The sequence below is a fragment of the Crocodylus porosus genome, unplaced genomic scaffold, assembly GCF_001723895.1.
Source record: "Crocodylus porosus isolate Cpor-Errol unplaced genomic scaffold, CroPor_comp1, whole genome shotgun sequence".
Lineage (NCBI taxonomy): Eukaryota > Metazoa > Chordata > Crocodylia > Crocodylidae > Crocodylus > Crocodylus porosus.
Genome location: NW_017728949.1, coordinates 73,935,354 through 73,955,052, shown reverse-complemented (window position 1 = coordinate 73,955,052; position 19,699 = coordinate 73,935,354). Strand labels below are relative to the sequence as shown.

General features: G+C 39.5%; 1 protein-coding gene across 2 annotated transcripts in view; it reads left to right on the top strand.

Moving 5' to 3' along the window:
• Window positions 1-19,699, top strand: part of GTDC1 (glycosyltransferase like domain containing 1) — a 293,667-nt gene that overhangs the window by 86,486 nt on the left and 187,482 nt on the right. For both annotated transcript variants that reach the window (XM_019553901.1, XM_019553900.1), the window contains exon 4: window positions 10,716-10,925. In XM_019553901.1, the coding sequence (XP_019409446.1) occupies window positions 10,747-10,925 (179 nt within the window). In that variant the 5' untranslated portion in view covers window positions 10,716-10,746. The remainder of the gene's footprint in view (window positions 1-10,715; window positions 10,926-19,699) is intronic.

The following is a 19,699-nucleotide window of genomic DNA, read 5'->3' as shown; positions in this document are numbered from 1 at the left end:
TCAGAAGCAGACATTCAGACAATCATTGATGTCTTTATTGAGGCATACAAGAAAATGGGACTGATGCTTAACATTCAGAAAACTAAGGTCCTCATCAACAAGCTCTTAATGAGCAGTCCCTAGCTCCGGTAATTCAAATTTACAGTGAGACTCTGGAAAACGTTGAGTATTTCCCATATATCAGAAGCCATCTCTTGCAGAAGACTGACATGGATGAAGAAATCCAACATTACCTAAATGTGCAAGTGCAGCCTTTGGACACCTGAGGAAACAGGGTTAAAAAATTGTAACATCAGATTTGAAACCAAGCTCATGGTTTATCAAGCAGTTATGATCTTACCTTACTGTATGGAGCTGAGGTGTGGGTGACATACAGGAGACACCTGATGTCACTGGAGATGTACTATCAATGCTACCTGCAGAAGATCCTTTGAATCCAGTGGGTAGACAGATGTATGTGCCGACATTAGCATTATTTCACAATCAAACACCATGAGCTTCAGGGTGGTGATCTTCTGACATCAACATCACTTGGCTGGACACATCATCTGGATGTCCAACTCCAGACTCCTGAAGCAAGTTTTATTCACCAAGCTCAGTCAATGCATATGCTAGAGGAGGGCAGAGAAAGTGCTTCAAGGATGTCCTCAAGGTTAAGTTGAAAAAAATGCAACATTGACATGAACTTGTGGGAAACTATTGCCCAGGACCACCCGAAATGGAGGAAGAGTCTGCTGCAGGGATCTCATTACTTTGAAACCTTACAGCGACAACAGGAGATGGATAAGTGGGAGCAGCAGAAATGGCATGACAGCCTTAGCAAAGAATTGGGAGCCCCTGCCAATGGAAATATGTGCCTGAATTGGAACGAAGTCTGTCGTTTCTGCATTGGCCTTGTCAGCCGTTTTCAGACCCATAAATGAGGAAGAGAATCATTGTTGACTGTAAAGGATTGCTGAAGAAGAGAAGAATCGTGCTTAGTGCTGCCTGCATTTAATCAACTTTGTGGTTGGTTTGCATTGCCAAGCACATGCTGCTTTTTTGCATCAGTTTAATGACAGATAGTGTATTTAATAGGATTTCCTTGTATGTGATTATGAGACTAGGGGCTTCCCCCCATGCCAGGTGGGGAAAAAACCTTAGTCTTGCATTCAAGTAAATTTGGTAGTTAAAGAACAATTTTCATTTTTACTTTTGAGCCTAGTTATTGTTCTTCCACCACTACTTTTCCTAGGACTCTTTTCTTTTTCTGGCTTTGTGGCCTGAAAGACTTCTTTCTAATTAGATGTAATAATACTTTATCTGAAGTTATCAAAGTAGTTTATAGACATTGATTAAGTCCCATAACACCCCATTAGGTACAGTACTTAATGTAAGTACAATAGATTCATTTTTACAAAACAAGGAAACCAAGTTCCATGATCTAATCATTGTTCATTATATAATGGGAGTCAATAGATCAGGATATGGACCAGTGAAATTTCCCTGACTGAAGGAAATGCAGCCCATGTTTGCTTGGGGAGCCGTGTTTCTAAGGGAGATTAATACTTCTACATCAAAGTCTGTGTATCAAAAATGGCTGTTTTTGAATACACCAAAAATGTGACATTCCTCTCTCGGTGAGAAATACATTTCAATAAATTATTAATTAGAATTAAGTTGTTTAAAGGTATTGAAGGGTACTTGCTATCACCATTATAAAATGTATTTGATATTCTTGAAGTCAACACGAAAGAAAACTGTTTTAGTCCTGCCATTTTTGCTACAGGAAGGAAAATGAAAATTCGATGTAGTCTGTATTTTTAGTTTTCACATAACTGAAATACAAATTTAAATTATAGTATGAAATTATGAAGACTAGTAGTGCCTTCGCATACTTAAAAAAAATAAAGCCACTGAAATATTAAGGTTTACAATACATCTAGTATGCATGTGTATTAACTACTTTTTCATAAGGATTTATGGCACCATTGCTTACTTTGCATGCACAGTATAATGCACAGATTTTACAGCATGCTACTTTTTAAATATGTAAACTCTAAAAGAAGCCATTATGGTCTGTTGTGTCAGGGGTTGTTGATTAATGGTCACTGGGACGTTTGTAAACCATAACTTTTAATTCCTGCTGTTGCATTTCAGGGATGGATTGAGGTGCAGTAAAGCTTAGCACACTGTAAGCCCCTTACTTACTCAAGTTTATAGCAACTCTTTTTAAAATTCTGTTGTGTTCTTAATTTTTGCAATTGTAAATGTAACTAGGGTTCAGTTCCTGATCACAGGTAGTATATGTAAACCTGCCCAAACAATAGAAAGATTTTATACACCACCTGGATCTGTTGGAAACTGGCCAATGGATGAGCCTCAACTTCAAACACAAACTGAGTTTCAAATAGAACTACAACCCCCATCCCACTTTCTGGAGATGATTAGGACTGCTTAGGTCATCCAGTTCTGCAGACCCTCTTACTGTGGCATGCAGGGAGAGATTTCTGGGGCACGAAGGATTCATGTGCTGAGGAAATTGAAAGTAGAGGTTCTAGAAGAAAGTTGGTGCAAGCAGTACTTTAAGTTGGTAAACCTGTCATATAAGAGTCCTTTCTCAGATGTCTGGGTATCCAGTGCATGAAGTACAGACTGATGGGGAATTTGTACAGGAAGATCCATGTGGTCCAGCCAGCCAATGTTATGTCCTCCTTTCACTAGGGCAGGGGTTTTCAACCTTTATTAAGGAGTGTATCCCTTTTGTGGATACCCCTTCTGGACTGTAACCCCTTCTGGCTGGGCAGTAGAGCAGGGGTGTTGATGTCAGCACCCTGCTGCTTAGCCAGCTGTGGGATAGTCTGCAAGAGAGGGCTCCTCATTGCTTGGGGACCCCATCCAGGGCACGGAGCGGGGCCATCCTCGGCTCCTCCGCTGGGCTGGAGGGGACGGAGCCTGTGGGACGCCTGTACCCTCCTTGCCAGGCCCTGTGCCGCCAGGATGCGGCATGGGACAAAGCCACGGTTCATCCAGGGGGCGCAGGGAGGAGTGGCAGCTCCTGCCACTGCATGTGTTTGGGAGCCCTGGAGTGCCGCCTCAGTCATGAGGCTGCAGATGGCGCAGGGCACCAACTCAGCCGGATGCCACACACCCACGCCTTGGCCAGGACTGGGCTGATTCTCACCCTTGACCAGAACTGGGTCAGTTATTGCTGTTACACAGGGCTACATGTGGTGGCAAGAAACAACTTGGTCCTGTCCGAGGGTGTGTGGCATCGGGCCAGGACGGTGCCCTGCACTACATGTAGCCTCACAGCTCAGCACTTGTGGTCCCGCTGCTGCCTTATGCTGCCAGCCGTGGACTGTGTGCAGTGGGCGGGTGGGGGTGGGAGTGTGGTGGCCTCCTCCCCATGCTCACCCATGAACTCCTCATGTGTAGCTCTGTGATTCAGGTACTGCCACATGCCACCGGGGAATCTCTGCCTGCAGCTAGCCCTCTCCTTGTTCATGGCTCCACTGCTGCCTGATGCTGCTAGTTATGGGGGCTGTACGCCGTGGGGTCAGGGGCCTTCCCCACCCAGTCACCCACCCTGGGGCCCACACAAGCCATCAGGCTGGGTGGGCTCTGTGGCTGCCTCTTAGTTTCTTACCTGTTTGCAAGTAGCTCTTGCAGGCTGGAGCCTTGCCAGCCTGCAGAGAGGTGTTTGTAAACAGGGAAACCTGCAGTTTCACTTTTCACTTTTAAAGGGGAAAATTCACATTTTCCCACATCCCTTTTTTCCAGGGCACCCATAGTCCCTGCTGCAGCCTCCAGGTCCTCCTGACTCTACTGCTGGCCTGGACAGTCCTGGGTGCTTCTGTCTCCAGGACATGGGCACAACTGGCCCCTGTGAATGTCTGCTTCTAGTCTTGGTCCATCTGTCCTGCCTGGGCCCAAGGCAGACCCTGCGTGCTAGGCAGTCTCTGGAGCAACCCAGGACAAAGCCTAGATCTCAGCCAACTTCAAGCTACCACTACCAGCCTTGCCCCATTTTTATTTCTTCCAGGATGCTGGAACAGCAGCGACAGCAGCGGCTCACGGCAGGTATAGAGACACTTTAGCCAGGTCCTGGAGTGTCTCCTTGGAGAACTCGGGCTCCGGTTGCCTCTGGTCATGCTCCAGGAGCATACCCTGCACTGCTTTGTTTCTAGCATTTTTTTTTTTTTGATGCTGGCATTTCCTGGTATCAAAATGAAGAGTCATATTTGCAGTGTGGGGGACATTTTTTTTGTTCCCAGCATGCCCCTTGTGGCATCTCAAACTGGTTTGAGATTCCACAATTGGCACGTGATCACTTGTTTGGATGTGCCCCTTGTGTGCTGTAGAGGAGAGCCTCCTGTGGATCCCTATAGGTTGTTTTTCAAGATGTTTTGGTTCACAACATCTATATTGGAACCTTGGCTTGGGGTAGATGGTTGCAGCTATTTTTCCACAATGATTGAGGAGTGCTAACTTCTGTTTTTCCAGAGCTCTGTAGTATTCTGCACATGTACAATGGATGGATTTTGAGTGGTGAGCTTTGATTTATTTTATTTTATTTTATTTTCACCCAAAGCAAGTAACTTTAGTGTACAACAAGAAATAGCTGTTAATGCAATATGATATACTAAATTGGCATATAGTAATTACTTCATCAATCTGTTGAGTTTCTTTGTTATTTTCAGGTTTAAGCCCTTTTCTACAATGCAACAGTATTTAGAAAAAGGGGGGAAAAGAAGGAACCAAATCTTTGTTAGATGTTATTTTCTCATATAACAGTAACTGCAAATGGAATTACTGTATGCACTAGTAGTTTGAAGGTTTTTAAGCTCTAATAAAGAAATGGGGATTTTATACTGTCAGAGTACATACTACTTTTGTACCAAGGTTTTTCCCCCCTCTGGGCTTTCACTGGACACCCAAAATGGTATCTGGAATAAAAAATGCTGGTTATTCCATGTTGCATGAAGAGGCACACAAACTACCACAGAGATTTGTGTATTAGTCCCCTACAGTTTGACTTCTCTGATAGACTTGGTTAAGGGGAAAGGAGTATTAGGAGAAAAGGGCAGGTAATAGACAATGCCATGAAGAAGTTAATGACAATAAAAGTGGCAGACATCTTTTAACTAATAAAGAGTGACTAGACTGTATTAGCACTATTTACTGACCACTATCCTGATTGCCAGTCAAATACCAGAGCCAAATTGAGCTTCTGATCCTGATCTTAAAGGCCTCTAATTGGCTTGGCAGTGATTATTTTACAAATCACAGCTTTCCGTGACCATGACCTGCCATGACAGCAGGAGACTGGGTTTGATTACATACCAAGGGACTGGGCATTTTCAACAGCTGGACCACAGCTACAGAACTTGTTTCCATAAAAAGTCAGAATATAGATTTTACAACCTCAGGCCAAAATGAAAGGCTCCTCCTCTTTTATATTTTTTTTCCCCACATAACTTCCCTAAATATAGCAAATATTTTTTAAAGCAAAGCCTAAGATAAAAGGTTTAACTTGAAAATCTACTATAATATGTGTCAGTGGGACTACTTACAGAACCTTTTGAGTTTGCAGAAAGTCTTTTGTGACTAATGTTTCTGTTGTAGGTTCCTGTGCAGCTTTTCACATCAGACTGAAATTGGTTCACAGATTTGAGGCCACATCTCTTCAAGTATAAGACACAAAGTTCTGCTTTATAGAAGGCAAATTAAATGATTAGAGATTAACTGCTATTTTGAAGTTTGTAAGAAGCGGATAATTTTATAAGTTTTTTTTTTTAAAGAAAGTAAATAATTTTACTAGGTGTATTATAAAATATGCTATCAAAGAAAAAATGTAGTAGTCCAAACTAACTGTAGCAAGTGAGTGAATCTTGTAATAAACAAGATGTGATGTCGAGACCACAAGTATAAATCTTGATCTCATTGATGTCACTGGGATTTCACTGACTTCAACAGAACCAAGATTGCACATTACTATCTATTTTACTTGACTGGGAAATAGTCATCAATATAAGGAAAAAAATAGAGTCAATTCACATTCATCAAGGTCCCAAGTAGAGAATGTTTTCAAGACAATGATGAAATAAGGGTACAGGGCTCCATATACACTGTTTTAGTAGAGTTAGAAACTTCCAGCATACAGATGCCTGTCTTGTAGGTATTCAAGTTGAGGCAAACTTGATCAGCAAATCAGCATTACTCAGACAAAGCTGAACTGCCAGTTTCTTAAAATCATGTACTTGCTACATAATCAGTCTATGCAAAACATGTTGTGTGTTTACTTTTTTACGTAGGTAAACTTCATCAGAAGGAAACTTTTCACTCTGTACTTTTGACTGATTTAAACAAAAGTTATGATTTTAGTTCAGATATTAAAATGTGATTGTAGTGTTTAAGGTGTATCTCTGCCAAAGTTTCTCTGATGAGTCATTAATGTGAGTGGGTGGGTAAAGCAAACTGTCTCAGTATTGCCTTTTTCAGTATGCTGCATTAACACTTGTAAAGTGTGTGTGTTGTGGGTTTGGAGGAAAGGGGTAGAGGGAGACAAGATTCAAGGTAAAAAGTCTAATAAGTTATAACCAGGGGAAATCCATATTACTAAAATGTGAAACATTATTTCTTTGGCTGTATTAAGTGCTACATTATATATTTACAATTTTGATTATTTCAGATAAACATAAATACATACTACAGGCTTAACTTCTGTAGTCAGATGACTTTTAAGATGTTGAACTATGTATGCTCTGGATACAGTGATGGAATAAATTTCTCATACGTGTGGGATTGTAACCGTTGAAACAATCATTACTGAAACCATATACCTTATTTCCTATAACTAATAGCAACTGTGTACCTATGGAATATATTAACAGTTATTCCCTTGGTTTGGGATTTTTGCTGAAATATTTTGTTGGGCAGATATTTAAACGTGACCTGCAATTTATGTTGCTTTAATGCGTCAGGGAAGAAGGCTAATTATAGCTTTCTCCTGAGCTATGCCAATATTTTGTGAAACCACATTTATGTGTATATAACAGAATTGCTGTATCTTCCTTAATAAATCCTGGTAAATTGCAAGTTTTATTAACCTAGATTTAAAGAAAAAAATACTTTTGTTACTGTTTAGTGTTCCAAGAGTCTAAGAAATAACTGCTCCATGTCTAGTGGAGTGGTTTAAATTTTCTTGGGCAGCTATTCTTCCGTTCATTTATTTATTTATTTATTTATTTTCAAAACAAAATTTTACATATTACTTGTTGTTTATAGTTTTAAGAGTTTTTAAAATGGAAATGGTAGAGTTCGTCTTCAGTTCTCCATTTAGGGACTTAACCTGGCCGGTGCATGGCCCCTTAGTCATTGGCAAATCATGCACCTTGTGGCTGACCTCTTAATAGTGACTTGACAGTGTCTGCATGATATTTCAGGGTTGAAATAATGGGAGAAATGTCTCTCAGTGCTACGAACTTTTGTTGGTACTCAGTATAAATTATTTGGATTTTTTAATGTAATTTTTGTATAGGAATTCATTCTTTACTGCAGATATAAGGGCTTTTATTAATTTGTATCTTGAAGAATCTGCTACTACATCTGCATATGGTACATAAAGAATAGCAAATTTTTCAAATACACAGCAAGGCACTCCTGAGAATAGAGTCAAACCATTAGTGGAACATGCAGAATTATTGGCTCCAAATAACCACCCTAGAGAGGGGAAACACTATAATGAGAAAAGAAAAGCAGATATGTTTTTCTAATATTTGTTGTTTTTCTTTGAAATGGGTAAAGAATACCTGGAATGATTTATATTTAATTGAAGATTGCATTCCATCAGATGGCCATTTATCATTGGTGGCTTTTCAAGACCTCTTAGGAGTACATAGTACATATTTACCTTAACTTGGCTAGGTCAGGGGAAATAAAGCAAGAATAATAGATGTTATTGTGATATGTGAACAAACTGGAAACCACGTAGGCGAAATATGAGGTATGTGTGTTCATCCCACCTCCTTTGTGGCTTTTTAAACTTTGAAAAATTACTAGTTATTGTTAAAATACTGTGATTTCCAGTACATTATCCACATATATATTTAAAACATAAAAATATGTAAATGGATTTTCCATTATTCCTAAATGATATTATTTTTCACTTTGGGGACTGATTGCCTTGTCTGACCCTTATTGTTTAATATTTTGTCTTTTAGTAGCACTGTTTAAAATACTAGGAATTGGTTTACAGACTGCACCTTTTCATTAAGCTATGTTCAGTATATATGAGTAGTAATTTATGTAGATCACATGACAGTAAAACTCTCAGTTCCTTGGAAGTTTTAAAATTTTCTTAGGATTGTTCTACTCTAGGAAGGAGGATTGTGGAGAATCTCCTTGACTATCGTGTCATCTTTCAAAAAATCATTGTGATTTTTCATCCTTGCTTTTTGTTACTTATTAAGTGGGATTTATGTATACAGGCTGTATGTAGTATAAAGAATTAGATAGCCTCAGCTATCCAGCTGTCAGCCAAGGCAAAATGAAGTTCTAAACCAAGTTTCTCAATCACAATCATCCTAAGAGTTTATTGTGTTTTAATATTTGCCTAATATGTTGTTCTGTTAACAAGCCTAAAGGTAGTAAGAGAAATATAGAAAAACCTAAGCATTAATAACCATAGCCCCTAAGGAAACCTGAGACTGAAACAGATTTTAGCCTTAGCATATACCTTCTTTATTTATCACAATACAGAATGTAAAAATGGGAACTGTTGCAAAGGATGTGAAATGGAACCAAATTGTTGTTTCACCTAAACTAGGCGATAAAATGGTTTATTAAGTAGTCTGATGAGGTAAAATTCAATCAGATATTTTGTGAATAAGCTATTTTCTTACTAATACTTCCAACACCTTGTAAATTAACCTTATCTCTTAATAGGTTGTGACTGACTCAGTGGCGTTTATTAATATTTCATGTACCCCCATTTCTCCCATGCTAAATTTGCAAAATGCTTCCCTCCATTCCTTATTTTTTAAATTTTATTTCTTAGTTTTCCTGCAATGTGAAAATATTTATCAGCAGCCACACCTTGATTTAACAACCATCTCTTCTTTAGTGTGGTAAATGATATATATTCCAAATGCCGTTTGCATTTATGTAATAGTGATTACTCTGCAGGCTCCCAAAGTACTTTAGAATCTAAATTCTTATTTTACTTACTTCAGCATAAGTGCAGATAAACTTCAGTAACTTCAGGTGGATGATTCTAGCTTTACACTGGCATGAAAGAGATCAGAGTCAGCTCTATGCAGTCTGTGAGGTGAAGTCTGACTCCCATTCTGTACGCAGCTTTTGGAAGGTGAAGTCCAGAATAACTAGTCTAATTGAAACAGAAGTAGCATACAATAGAGGAAGAACATAGCTGGAAGTCAGGCTAGTATGTGTTTACCAAACCAGATGAAAGAAATCCATACCCATTGCAAAAAATCTTTATGGCTGAGTAGTAGTCAGAAACATAGTTTTATATCTCATCTGGAAGGTGGTACCTCCAGCAAAACAGTAAGCCTTTAACACAATGATAGACCATTGATTCAGTACTGACCAAAGGGGTTTATTTTTTCACTTCTGAATTTCCGGAGCATTTGGGGGTTTTTTGTTGCTTCGTTAGTTGGTTGCTTTTCTTAATAGCTGCAGAATTCTTGTAAGTTTTTTTTTTTTTTTTTTTAACTGTTGATTACTCATGTATCTTCATAAGTAACTCCAGTTTAACTGAGTTTCATAACTGGGACTATCATTAGATTTTGGTGAGAATTTACATGTTAGCGTATGAATCCCTTCATTGCTCCTCATCAAAGTTGCTGGAAAATATTAGGGTCATAATCAGGTGCTGCTGGAAAATGTGGGGCAGGGGTTGCATGCTCATTTGTACAGTCTCACATTGGTTTGTGTCAAACTGAACAAGATGCAAGTAAGATAATAAGACGCTGTTAGTAGAGTTTGATGCGAAAATTTCAGTGGCAGCCACTTATGGTAAATAACTAATCAAGGTTTTGTTTTTAACATACTTGTTTAATGGTTTTGTCCAAAGCATCTGTAAAGCAGCTTTTTGCCACCTCAAAACTGTGACTCATGAAGCAGTCACAAGACGTTCATCTTTCCCTTCATTTTGGACATGTTTTACTTCCTGTTTGTCAGTGCCCCTGTGGCAATGTGATAGCATCAAGTCTACAATATTGTTTTGTTCCAGCCATTTTGGAGTACTCAAGGGTAATATGGTTTATATCTCCTCTAGGGTCTGTGTGTGTCACTTTAGTGATGTTCCCAACTTCCAATAGCCTAAGGTATAGAGTCTTGGAGGAAGATTCAAACTGGATATGTGCAGGCTGCCTCTAGTCATTTCTTTTAAGTTATCTTCCAGATTGCCTTTAGTATGAAACCTTTTCAGCTAAAATGTGCTCTTGTATAGACCTGTATATTTTATAAATTATGCTCATTGTGACTTTTCAGTAAAGACTAATTTTAGTGAATTATGAATGTTATTAATAGATACAATAATTCACCATCATTCTAATTGCTGGCCTTAAAACAGTGTATTAGTATTAGTTCAAAGTATGTATTGAATATAAAACACAGTGATTAAGTTATATGGGTCTAACATGATTAAAATATATATAACATTCACTAACAAAGGGACTTTGATTTTTCTTTCTTTTTGTCATTTTCAGAATCCAAATACATTTGAAAAACTTAAAATAAATGAGCATTCTTCTAATTGAAGCTTTTTATGGTGGTTCCCATAAGCAGCTAGTGGATCTTCTGCAGGAGGAGGTAGAAGAATGTGTCCTCTACACATTGCCAGCAAAGAAGTGGCACTGGAGAGCACGGACTGCTGCCCTCTATTTCATGCAAAACGTGCCAGCTAATGCTAATTACAGGTAAAGTGAGTTTTGACTAACCATAGAGGTCAAAATAGAAAAGGGTTTTCAACCACAGTTGTAAAACTAAATTTTCCAAAATATGTACACATGGAGATGAACACTAAAATTAGGTATTGATCTACTAGCTTTTCATACTTGAGTTTGTATGAAAAACTTCTAGCATCATTTAAAAAAAATACAGGTCCTGTATTTCTAGTACTGTGAAGTCTCCATCTAATATGGGCTAATATAGGTGTAACAGGATGGCCTGTCCCTTTAAGATAGACCAGCCAGTCTTGTCAAGAAAGCTGGGAGTCATTTGGATAAGAAGGGAATGGTGCAGTATGTCCAGTGAGGTTTAAGGAGACCATTGGTTGGGAAGGCTTGCACAGTCAAGGGTGGTGCAGTATGGGATGTGTGCGCAGCATGGTAGGGAGTGAGTACTATCAGTGTAGTGGGAGGCCTGCATGGCATGTGGTACCCAGCCACTCTGGAGTTGGGCAGACCTGTTCTAATGTATTGTTAAATGTGAGTGTGTGTGTGTGTTACCTTTTAAACTTACCAAGTGAATTCAGAGCTGAGAGAAGGATATAGATCAATTGAGACTGAAGTTCTTTTTTTTTCATAGATCACTTACAGCAAAGGTTTTCTGTTTTCTGATCCCAGGGACCATCCTCAGCATTCGTACATAGCTCAGCAACCTGTCTGTCCTTACCTCATAGCCCAGAGGCCACCACCTTGTCCTAGGCTCGTTCCACAGACAATGGGAACCAGCTAACCTCTGGCCTCCCATACAGCCCCCCTACCCCGCAATTCTCCAATGCATGAACAGCCTGACAGCTTACCTTCCCTTGCAGTCTTCTTATAGAACTAGCTCCAGAATGGAAGTGACATTGACACATCACTGTACTCGGGCTACTTAGCTCTGCTTCAGCCAAGATTTTGTTGACCTGTCCATCTGTCTACCTAACTGATGCTTCCAGTTATGTAGATAAAAAACAGCTTGACATCTCAATGTGACACTGCCTGGAATCACAGAAATATGTGGCTGTCAGCTGATCCTTCCACCTTTATCCACCCTGGTGGCTTATCCCTAGGACTGGTTAAGAAACACCAAGGTAGAACATAGTTAAAACACCCTCCATATTCCAGAGGGTACTGTGTACTGTGCTATAACTTGAATAATCTGAATGCCCTGGACAAGTTGACTTAAATAGATGTGAGGGTAGTTCAGTCTTGGTGTCTATTTAGTACTTGAACTCTAATGTGACTACAAACTTGGAAGTCAGTTGTGTATGTGGATGTTGGCAATGTCTGTAAGTTAGAGCCTAGACTGAGCCCTCATCCAAGCAGTCAATAGATAATGAACACTTTTGACCACTATCTTAAAACCAGCCCATCGTCTAACATCCCAGATGAGTTAAAGTACTATAGGGTGAATCTATAAACAGTAATATACCAAATGCTGCAGTTTACATTTCAGTCTATCCAAACTAGAGAACATCATTGAGTCAGCAGTGGAGTGGGCATTTCACTACCATTACTTAATATACTTAACGTATTTACTTCTATACAACACACAACTTTCCCCCCAAAATCAGAACCTCCAGAATTGGAGGGTGTGTTTTAAATGGGAAAACTGATTTTTCTGTTCTAGGACAGAAAAATGGTAGAACAGGGAGGGTATTCTCTCTATAGAGTAGGGAGATACTACTGCAAGATGGCTGCCATACTTGTCCTTCTGCCAGCCTAGAGAGGAAAGGGACAGGGTTCACCCTTCAGGGTGGGAGCTAGTGTCAACTTTCTCGCAGCCACATTGGCTACAGTTAGGTTCCCTTCAGTCAGCATTCAGCTGTGACTAGAAAAAATCTTTTTTCCTTTCATTCTGCCTTCCCCAGATAAAGTGCAGGTCTTATTTGGGTGCGTGCAGTATGTGAGAAAATACAGTATAGGGAAAAGTCCTGATGCCACTTTGGAATGTGCTATCAGGGACCTTTTACCTATATCAAATAACATTAATTTCAGCAGGGACCCTGTGGAAACAGAGGGGAATATGGTAGCAGATCTCAATTGATAATTAGGTCTAATATTTGCTACTTCAAATTATAGCAGATAAAGGTAGTGCGCGCAGATGGAGATGAAAATGGTTTTTTAAGCATGGAACTTGTGCTTCAGAAGGTCATGTGGCATGATTTGCAATGCATTCAGATTTGTTGTGACATAATATGTAACCTAACACAACAGTTCAGCAGCGATTTGAATATGAAAAACATTAATGTATAAAAAAATACCTTTTCCATGTCTGCTGTTGCTTTTCATTTCAAATAAGTTGCTATCCTAAACCAAATTCCTGTAACTAATTTTTTTCTTCACTCTTGCCTGAGGCATTTGAGTGTGGGTTATGCATTATTTTCCCTTTGCAACAATTTTATTTTGGAGGAGTATATATGACAAACTGTTATGTAAATTTCTCCTGCATCACAACTGCGTCCTCCAACGCATCACAATGTTATCTATGTTCCTTCAAGGTCAGCAGCCCAAGCTGTCCAGCACTAACTGTATTAAACTAATCAGACATCACTCACAGACATACACCTCATTAGTTTAACTTACAGTTACATTGACCCAAGATAACTTAACTCCAATTTGTCAAGTAACCTACGTCTTAAGAAAAAATACCAGCAGCTTGAAAACTCGCTCAAAGTTAACAAACTTGCAATCTGTCATAGGCTTATGTGCAAATATAACCTTTACTGACAACAAATAAATTTGAACCAACCAATAGAGCATTTTGAAGAAGGGAAAGCATTTTCTCTGCTGTTGCTGTTTGTGTTTGATCATACAGAATCAAAGAGTCAAAGTTCACAAAGATACAGTGTTAAAAAGGGTATATATTTTATCCTTTTATGTAAGATAAAATGGTTAGGGATGCATACTGATGTGACTGGTGGAAAGAAACCTGATTAGAGTGACTTTCTGCTTTACTTGAATGTATTATTATGTTTACTTTTCAATTGAATGTTTCAGGTATTGTTACATTAAATGAAAGTGTAAATGTATTAGTAGTGCCAATCTAATGAGGTTGGCTCTACTTTTTCCTACTGGGCAACGACACAGATTAAAATTAACATTGATCTTTTACCTCTAGTTTGCTGGCTACTATGTAAACAACCATTTCAGATTTGCTTCCCATGCTGTGGCAACTTGTTAAGACTGAATTCTCATAGTATAACTTAAAGAAATATGCATTTAGAGCTACATCTTTACATTTCTTATTTCTGGAGAGGTTATGGTAAACATCATATTTGTGCATGTTGCTTGTGACTTACTCCAGGATTAGGAATTACTTTACTTTAGATCTCTTTAGGTAGAGATCAAATAACATTTCATAAATATTTTGTTACAGTGTATTTTTGATGAAGCAGGAATGTTGCAAGTATTTCAAATGCAGAAGTGCTTTTTAACTTAGCATTCACTTTTTTTGTCTTTCAAGATGCATTTTTTCAAAATGTTTGTTTAAAATAGGACTAACAATACATATTACAATATTGATGAAAACCTAATATAAGGTCCTGAAAATAAAACTCCTGTAGTTCATCATGGAAGGAAGCAGGCCAGCTAGTGCTCAGATAATGTTAAATAAGAACAGTAAAAATTTAAAGAGTATTTTTTTTCAGCAGAGCATGACATGAGCCCAAGAATCTGAGATGTTCATATTCGGAAGCTCTGTTGTGACCAGTCATTTTCATCAGTGACAGGTTGCTCATACTTTGTTATTAGAGAATAGACATGTAGCCTCTTGAGGAAGTTTTAAAAGCTGAATCAGATACAGGCAGTGAAGACAGCTTTGCTTTTCATAAAAGAAATTGTAAATTATATAGCTGGAAGACTTGGTAGGTATGTTTATCTTGTGTTTCTAGACAAAAACTGTGGGAATTACCTAGAAATAAAAAAAATAATTGTGCAGAGAGGATCAAGGAGATAACGCCTTTGGCTGCTTGCAGACATTAAAAAAATAAAACAAAACAAAATGTGCTTTACTGGAAGAAGCAGTACATTACTTCAACCTGGCTCTGCAGCTGCTGAATAGATTGGGTGCTTCAGCGGGGTTTTTTGGCACTTTTTTCTAAAGCTGATTTAATCATCTATCAGATAAAACCACCAAAAAAGCCCCACTGAAGTGCCTGATCTATACAAACATCAGGTGAGTCAGGTCCAACTAAGTCACTGCCTTTTCTGGGCATGTGCAATGCCTGAGTTGAAAGTAAAGCCCTGTTGGTTTGTTTGGTTTTTTTAAATTTAATTTAATTTTTTTACATCTGCAAGCTGCCTTTGTTTTTCAAAGAGGGGGCACAGCCAACATGCATTCTGGATACTTTCAAACTTTTTACCTTCAACAAAGAGTATGGTTTTATACCAAGGACAGAAAAAGCAGGCAATTCTGAAGGACCTGCTTAAACCCCACAATCTGTAGTTAAATTTGCTTAAATCTGCATGTGCCTGCATAAATACAGACAAACTTTGATGCTGATAAAGTTCAAGAAATAGAACACTTGCCTGAATTGCATGTTACAATATGGCCACTACTTCTTTCTTTCTTTCTGTTTTTTTAAAATTATTAAACCAACTTCTAAGAGTTCGGCAAATACTGTAAAAGGGCAAATAGCTTTTATGTAGTAAGTTTTGGCCTTTTTGTAGAGTATTTTTTCAGTCATTTTCCAAGCACTTTACACCATGAGTAAGTATCCTGCTGGGCAACGCTTCTCTTCATTTTGGAAAAAGTCCTGTGTTTTATGATTCAGTCTACAAGGGCATTGTCTTCAGGCACTCACATAGCGGAACCACAAAAACAGTGGCCACCACCATTGTTCTGAGCTGCTGGAGCTACCGTAACCCCTTCTGCTGGTGCTGCCGCCACCCAGGACTGACAGTCTGGTAGTTACATGTTTGGTCATGACATTCTCTTCGTGTCTCCCAACTTCTTATCGCTTTGAGTCCTTCAAGGAAGCAACACTAATTACAGAAGAAATTTTATAGGATATTCACAGTTTGAAATGGTTTCTCTCTGCCTGGCAGTGCCAAAACACAGCCTGCTCCTGCCTTTATTTATTTATTAATTTAATTTTTAGTTCAACTCTGTACGCAGATTTCTGGACCACACATGTCCCAAGTAGCTGATTATCTATTTTAGTAGGGGGTTTTGATTAAATGTATTGTAGAGTTAGCTATCTGGATTTTGAAAATTAACCTCATCAGAACACCTCAAATAATATGGTAAATATTGTAATCACATAGCTAATTACAGATTTTATTTCTTATCTAAAAACAAAAATCTTAAAAATTGGAAGTAACGGACCCATACAATATTCCATAAAGCAAAAGTTCAAAGTTTGTTTCGCTACTTTTTTCTGATAATTCTGTTGTTTTGCTTTAAAGAAAACAAACTGTTATGTATTTAAAATAAAAGAAACCTTACAAATGGTGTAATGGAAGAGAAAAATGGTTTGTCACATTTTGCAAGTAGTTTCATCTTTACAGAAGGTGTTAATTCAAAGATACATAAACAGTTATTAGTCCAGATTCTGGATCTAGCGAACAGAGGGGTTAAATGTTGTGCTGCAGCTTCAAGTTTATGTTTTTAATAGCTTTGCTAGCTTAAAAAAAAAAAAGTGTAACATTTTATACTGCCCCCCAGGTAACTGTTCATATGGATAAAAGATATTATTTGTAACAGACTCTGGCCCTTAAGGACCTCTAGGGTAAATGCTAGAGTATATATACTCCTTGAAACTTGACAACTGTATTTTAAAAGACAAACTCTATGCTTATTACATTTTTACAGAGGGGCAAAACAATTATTTTTAATGAATGGATTTGTGAAAAAAATTTGATAAATGTAATGTGCAACATAAAGCAGTCTAAGGGTGTATAGACTGAACATACGTAATTTTGTTTATAAAAACAACATTTATTTTGGATATTTGACAATAAAGGCTAATGCTTAGACCTTTGGGCATTTCAAATCTGTTTTCAGATACCTTGCTATAAGAATAAAACTTATTTTATAAAATAAGCTTTTTAGTGCCTAATATTTCCAAAATAGTCTATTAGAAATAGTCATTTAGTTCCTAATCCTATAAATAGTTATGCAGGTAACTCAGCATATGAGAAGTTTCATTGAAATCACAGCATTACTTATGGGTATAAGCTTTAGCAGCTTGGTTCCTTAATATTTACTGGATAGCTAAGGGTTACATGAAGACCTGACCTAACTGGTGTTAGGTCTATGTAAGTGCCGATTTGTACAGATGTTCAAGGAGGTTAGATCTGGCTTGTGGAGGTGAACTAAGTAAGATCAGAAATAAAGGTTAGCCTGATCTACCAAATACATTTGGAGTGCAGGCAGGGGCCTGGAAAAGTGCAGCTGCTTGATCCGGTCCTGGGGCTGCACTCTTCCTACTACTCTCCCCCGCCAACTGGGCTGTTTTTATCCCCCTCCCACCTCCAGATGGACAACCCCCCAGTAGACCTGCCAACCCCTGTCCTGGACCTGTTAGCCCACCCTGATCCTGCCCACCCATCCCCCCTCCCAGCTTACTTAGGTTGGGTTTATGGTGTGGCTCCTGGCACCAGTGAATGTGTACAAGGCACTCCCAATCTACAGTAATATGGCTAAGGAAAGATATGTAATTATAGATCAGGTAAGACAATCTCTGTACATACCTAAACCACCTTTAAGAAGTACATGCTTCAGGATATTTTTTTCAAGTCTCAAATCAAAAGTAATGATCTCTCTGTCAGTTTCTAACCTCAGTCATCTTTGAATTCTGTGTCCAAAACATACCTTCTTTTGTGCTCTATTATTAGCAGATAGATCTTGGTCCTTGGAAAAAGCCAGGGCAAGCACAATATTTCTGAACATAGGCAGATCCAGGATTTCCAAAGTGGGGGTGAGTAAGTAGGCTCTGAACTTTTCCCTCCCCCCCCCGCCCTCCTGGGTCAGCAGGCAGATCACACCATGGGAGCAGCAAGGAGCAGCAGACTTTACATCTCTTGTGGAAATAAAAGTCTTCCCACTCAGTGGCATGTTTGCTCTTCTTCTCTCCCCCTCCCCTCTCCCTCTTGCTTGGCTACTAACATTATTCCCAGCTAGGCCAGGGTAGGTGCTCCAGAGCTGGTCCTGTCTCACTCCATCCAGGCTGCACATGGAACCAAGCTTGGGTAGAGAGAGCGGTGGCAGTAGGCAAGTCCCCTTCCCTGTTCCTACTCCCACTTCCAGGCTGCCCAGGGACACTGGGAAGATGGTAGGGAGGGGAGACCAGAGTAGCTCTGCAGCTTCCTCCTCCCTTCCACCTCTCTTTCTCTTCCACCATAGTACAGCTGTAGGTGGGGAAAGATGCGGGGGAGGAAGTTGCTGCTATGCCTAGAAGGGAGGGGGAATTCTTAATTGCTTTGGGGTCTTTAAAAAATAATGCCCCTGGCGGCTACTCTGTTGACTGAAAACAGGGTGTGCTTATGCCACTGTACCCCTCTCTGAATCCATCCCTGTCTGTGACCTCTGTACTCAGGTTAAAAAGAACATGCAATAATTCCCATGCACTGCATTTTTAAAAAAATTTGAAACAAAGCACTGCTGAACGTCACATTGCCATAGTGCCAATGCATTTTGTAGCTAGTACCTGGTATACAGTAGAGCCATTTTGTCTGTGATTGAAGACTTCTACAGTTTTTTTTTTTGTGGGCTCCACAATTTGCCCCCTGCTAATAGGTAGATAGTAATAAACCATGTATGACAGGAAAATCTTTCCCCCAAATTACATACAAATATAAAAAGGTAGACTTTTATATTTGTTATTGTTTTTCTATAATTATATGGTATAGGTTTATGTAGAATCATGGAAAATTAGGGTCAAAGCAGGACTGATCCCAGCCAAGGCTTTGTCTAGCTGGGTCTTAATGACCTCTAAGGATGGAGTCCACAACCTGTTCCAGTGCTTTAGTACCATCCTGGTGAGAGAGTTTTTCCTAATATCTAACCTAAACTTCCCTTGCTGCAACTTGAGATCACTGCTCCTTGTTCTGGCATCTGCCACCACTAGGAACAGTCTAGGTCTATCTTCTTTTGAATCGCCTTTCAGGTAGTTGAAGCCTGCTATTAGGTCTCCCCTCAAGTCTTGTCTTCTCCAGACTAAATAAGCCCAGTTCCTTCAGCCCCTCCTCATTATTCATGTGTCCCAGCCCCTGGACCATTTTCATTGCTCTCCAGTTTGTCCACATCCTTTCTGTAGGGGGGGGGCCCAAAACGGGACACAGTACTCCAGCACTGAATAGAGGAGAAGAATCACTTCTCTCAATATCCTGGCAGCGCTCCTACTAATGCATAGCCTGGGGCAAATCATGGATTCCAGATGCATATGGGGCCTTAAAAGGCACCACAATGCCTTCGAGGCAGTTGCGAATTGCTGCTCTAAGCAATAGCAACAACAGCAGCAGCAGCTGCACAAAACCTATGGAGAGGGAAGGGGAGTGCTGTGGAGCCTTTAAAAGGAATGAGGTGAGCACTGCTTCCAGTGGATTTGCCCCCCCCCCCGGCTGCTACACAAGCCCAAGCTGCAGCACCACAGACCCCTTGTTATGGGTCACCCCTGCCCTGCCCACTCCCCTCCCCATGCAGTCACCTCACCACTCTGGGGTCTCCCAGCCTATGCTAAGGGGGCCGTTGGAGAGGAGAGGGGGTCAGGGCAGAACAGCCTAGAGACTTGTGAAGGACAGGCACTAGAAACTGGCAGCGA